Genomic DNA, 4970 nt, shown 5'->3' with positions numbered 1-4970 from the left:
AGGGGACACATGTGAAGAGACTTTTCACGTCCAGGCTGGCCAACTTCTTGTTTCTGGCGGAGATATCTCGGATTCTGTCTAGTAGGTCCCCTGAGTGTCTGAGATGAGCCTGGACGTGAAAAGTCTCTTCACATGTGTCCCCTCGGATAAGGTAATACAGCTCCTTAGTGATAGAATCGAGAAGGAGAAAATCGACTTCCCCTGCCCCCCAACCATTTTGTCGATTTGATCAAACTTTGTGTTGAATTTAATTATTTTAAATTCCAGGACAGTTTCTTCCACCAGAAATTTGGCATGGCCATGGGCTCTCCATTAAGTGCAGTCCTGGCTAATTTATTCATGGAATTTCTAGAAACAGGACCCTTTGCCAACATCGTTCCCGAGCATGTGACCTGGCTGCGATATGTGGACGATATCTTACTCGTCACACCCAGGCGTTTCAATCTTCAGCGCTTGCAGACGGCCTTAAACGAAGTGGAGCCCACCATTCAGTTTTCCCTAGAGGAAGAAATCCACGATTCTCTTCCTTTCCTGGACACACACATCTTTAAGTACGGTAACCAATTTGAATTCAAAGTGTATAGAAAGCCTACCAACAAAAATGATTTAATTCATTTCTACTCCCACCATGATATAAGGACCAAGAGAGGAGTAGTAATAGGTTTTTTCCTTAGGGCATTTAGGATATGTAGTGCAAAATACTTAGAAGAAGAATGCAGGTTTATTAAAGAGACCTTTTTAACACTAAAATTTCCAGAGTTTCTTTTAGATAATTGCAAACAGCAGGCCGCTAAGATTCGGGAAAGCCGTAGGCAGCAGGACAGCACAACTAGACGTCTCGTGTTGCCAACCGGCGACGTTGCCACCAACCTGACACGTCTTTTAAGAACCACCAACTTGGAAATAGTGTGTCAGACAAGCAGAACAATAAAAGACATCACGAAGACGGAAACACACAACAACCAGACACCGAGCACCAAAGCCGGTGTTTATCGTATTCCGTGTTCAGGATGTGATAAAGTTTACATCGGAGAAACGTCACGTGACCTGAATACACGAATACGTGAACACCGTTACGACGTCAGGCATGATGTCACCACCAATGCATGTGTGACACATAGAAACAAGGAAAACCATCGGGGGGGGTGGAAGAATGCAGAGCTGCTGATGCGGGAACCAGACAAAATCCGCAGGAAGTGTTTAGAAGCAGCAATCATTCAAGGAACGAACACTATTGAACAAAACAGGGGCATGTTTAACATATCTCCTCACATTATTCCCCTAATACCCATGGCCAGCAAAATATTAAATACTTAAACCACCCTTTGTGGACATTTCGCTCACGGACGTTTGGGCCGGCATTCTCATCCTTTCCCAGTGTCCATCTCACCATCCTCCTCCTCCTCCTCCTCCTCCTCCTCCTCCTCCTCCTCCTCCTCCTCCTCTTCCTCCCCCCCCCTTTTTCTCTCCCCGTTCCCTCCTTTCCCCTTATTTAATCTCAAGCATTTGTATCTCAACTTGTACTTGAAAAAGCTGTAATAAGCGAAACGTCGTACAAATAAAGGCTCCGTCCTCATATGGTGTTTATCTAGTCATACATATACATATATATATACATATATATATACATATATATATACATATATATATATATACATGTATATATACATATATATACATATACATATATATATATATATAGATGTCTTTGTGTGTGTGTATATATATATACATATATATATATATATATATTTATATATATATATACATGTATATATACATATGTGTGTATATATATATATATATATACATATTTATACATATTATATACATATATATATATATACATATATACATATTATATATATATATATATATATATATATATATATATATATATATATATATATATATATATATATATATACATATTATATATATACATATACATATGTATGGCAAGAGTGGTATAGGTAAATTCCAGGAAGGAGCAGAAGTATTTTATTGTCTAACGGGTGGATATAGTGTTCTTCAGAGAGATTATAGTACAGGGAAATTGAAAAAAAATGTCGATATACTAAGCGGGTGATATCACAGGTCGTTAGAGAATAAAATACTTCTGCTCCTTCCTGGAATTTACCTATACCACTCTGGCCATACATTTGTCTTTTCTCTTGTCAAACATATACATATATATATATATATATATATATATATATATATATATATATATATATATATATATATATATATATATGTATGGCAAGAGTGGTATAGGTAAATTCCAGGAAGGAATTTACCTATACCACTCTTGCCATACATCTGTCTTTTCTCTTGTCAAAAAAAAAATATATATATATATATATATATGTGTGTGTGTGTGTGTGTGTGTGTGTGTGTGTGTGTGTGTGTGTGTGTGTGTGTGTGTGTGTGTGTGTGTGTGTGTGTGTGTGTATGAACACATGTACACAAAGTCAGTTCGGACAGAAATACAAGTGATTACAACAGCAGGAAGCTTGAACAGCATATTACAGCGTTAGCAATATTTCTCCAAGCTAATCTCAGATGACGTCGGCTGCGAAGGGTTCACTTACGAAAACCAGCCGGAGATGGTATTTTGTCAGGAGCGATGTTTTTCTTCAGACTGTTCTTCTGCTGTTGCCGACAAGGAAATTCAGGCGAAGAGACTTGGACCACCAGGAAAGAGACCAACAAAACGATAGAGAACACTTCCGGGAAAGGACGAAGCAACCTCCAGAAGGAAACCGAGAGTCGAGGGTCAACAAAGATTGTGACGACCCCAACGAGGACCACAGTCAGTCCCGTTACGATCTTCCCTACACGTGAGCTTCTCGAGAGGAACAGAGAAAAAGCACAAGCTCACACAAATTCTGAGAAGGAATGGGAAGACGTCAAGTTCCTCGGAGTAGGTGTTTTCGGATACGTCAGACTCCTCAGGAACGTTAAGACAGAGGAGTTTCTGGCTTTCAAGGAGGTCAAGTGCAAGCCCACCACCTTCCCCTCCGAGGAACTCATAGAGTCCATCATCCACAGTCAGTTGGACCACGAGAACGTCATCCGACTGTTCTTCTGGAGGAAGGTCGGACAGACGCTATTCATGTACCTCGAGTACGCCAACGGTGGGTCCCTCGGGGACTTAAAGGAAGCCTTGGCCGAACACGACGCCCTCCGATACTTCGAGCAGCTCAGGGAGGGCGTCGACTTCCTCCATTCGAGGGGCGTTGTCCACAGGGACATCAAGCCAGACAACCTCCTCCTCACCGAAGATGAAGTCCTCAAGATCGCCGACCTAGGACTCTGCAGCATCTTCGTGTGGAGGGGTGTCGAGGTCCCTCAGCGGGGGTTCGTGGGCACCCAGAACTACATGGCCCCCGAGATCTTTACGGGTAGGAGTTACAGGGGCCCTCCCGTCGACATGTGGGCCTGCGGTGTCGTTCTCTTTAACATGCTGACGGCAGGACTCCCCTGGAGGAGAGCCATATCTAACGACAACAACTACGTCCTCTGGGTCCACAGGAAAAAGAAAATTTTCAGCCGAAAGCTCTGGAACACAATCGAGGGCTTATCCTCGTTGTCGCTACTGAAGCGACTACTGGCCGTCGACCCCTCGGAGCGAGACTCCAACTGGCTTCAGCTCCCCCGTCAGGAGAACACGCACCAGTGAATGGACGCAAACCACAACAATGCACTGTCCCCACCAATACTGTCATAAACTCAATGATCTCTCCACTGAACATTACTAAACCATCTCTGGACCGCTTAGACTTCGTACGAAAAACTGTCCTCACCAAAGGTCACTGGCACCAGTTTTCTAAGGCCATCCTTTCCTCTGCAAATCAGAAGGGGAATATCCCCTCAGCTGAATAAAGTCGCCGGTCGGTAGTCAAGAGAAATACGTTGAAAAGCCGACCACAAGAAAGTGCTGAAACCCTTTAGGCCAAAGCTACGAGACGGTGGGGGATCTAGACTCTTTTCGAGCCAAGGCTGGAGCTTGGACTAGTAGTAATGGTGGTGGTGTTACGGGATAATGGTGCTGTTGGTGTTGGGGATGGTGGTGGTGGTGTTGTTGGTGGTGGTGGTAGTAATGATGCTTCTCAGAGCACCTCGCCGAGACTAACTACTCGATATTGTGTCCGCTATAAGTAGTCCAACCCCTCTACGTATATCATTATCATTTGTTCCTAATTATCTTGAAGATATCTGTACAGTATTCATCTTGCAGACTAAGGTATCCCTTTGTATGGGGGAAATACATGAAATCGTCATCAGCAACTATTACATTTACATTGTTCAAATATAATCTAGACCCAAGGTTTCTGAACTCAATTTTACGTGTTCGGCTCCAGCATCTGTACCTCACTTCGGTATGGACCAGAAGGTCTCTTGTCAGTATCTTTGACCATTTGTGATCCACTGCAACCCATCGTTATTGTTGGAGAGAAAATGCACGACAAAATACGTAAGAAACATGCAATTGTTCAGTGTGCCAAGCTACAAACTCGAGCTTTTTGTACAACCACCGTCCATCGATTAAACGTTGTTCCTGGTGTCTCGCGTCCACAGTGCTCTTTGCCGCCGTCAATTCTGCAGTTATATTCGTGCAGTTACTCCCAAGACGAGCGTTTTTCTCTTCTCGGCAAAGCGTTTGTAAACTGCGTAGAGAAAACTTTTTTTCTGGCTCGATACATTGTAAAACACCGCGCGGAAAAACAGGTTCAACCACAACCAACAAATGACCAACTTTTTACTCGTCGCCTCCGAAAGCACCTTCACTCCATGAGAAGGTGAAAGTGAATAGCCTACGCCAGGAGGCGCTGCGTAGCAGCAGCGGTCGAAGCCGTCACCTTTGCCCTGTTATGCGCTTTAGGGACTGCTGGGGCTGGTAACACTCACTGCTAGGAATCGGAGAGGATTGCGGGGTTCGAACCCACAACTAAGCGAATAAGAGA

General features: G+C 43.5%; 1 protein-coding gene across 1 annotated transcript; it reads left to right on the top strand.

The window, feature by feature from the left end:
* Positions 1-2629: 2629 nt before the first annotated feature.
* On the top strand, positions 2630-3685 carry LOC143028945 (serine/threonine-protein kinase Chk1-like). The gene has a single exon (XM_076191297.1). The coding sequence runs from the start codon at positions 2630-2632 to the stop codon at positions 3683-3685; it is 1056 nt and encodes a 351-aa protein (XP_076047412.1).
* Positions 3686-4970: the final 1285 nt, after the last annotated feature.

The sequence above is a fragment of the Oratosquilla oratoria genome, chromosome 10 (assembly GCF_046742065.1).
Source record: "Oratosquilla oratoria isolate Oo_2021 chromosome 10, ASM4674206v1, whole genome shotgun sequence".
NCBI lineage: Eukaryota > Metazoa > Arthropoda > Malacostraca > Stomatopoda > Squillidae > Oratosquilla > Oratosquilla oratoria.
The sequence above is the reverse complement of the archived record's forward strand: the minus strand, read 5'-3'. Positions and strand labels throughout refer to the sequence as shown.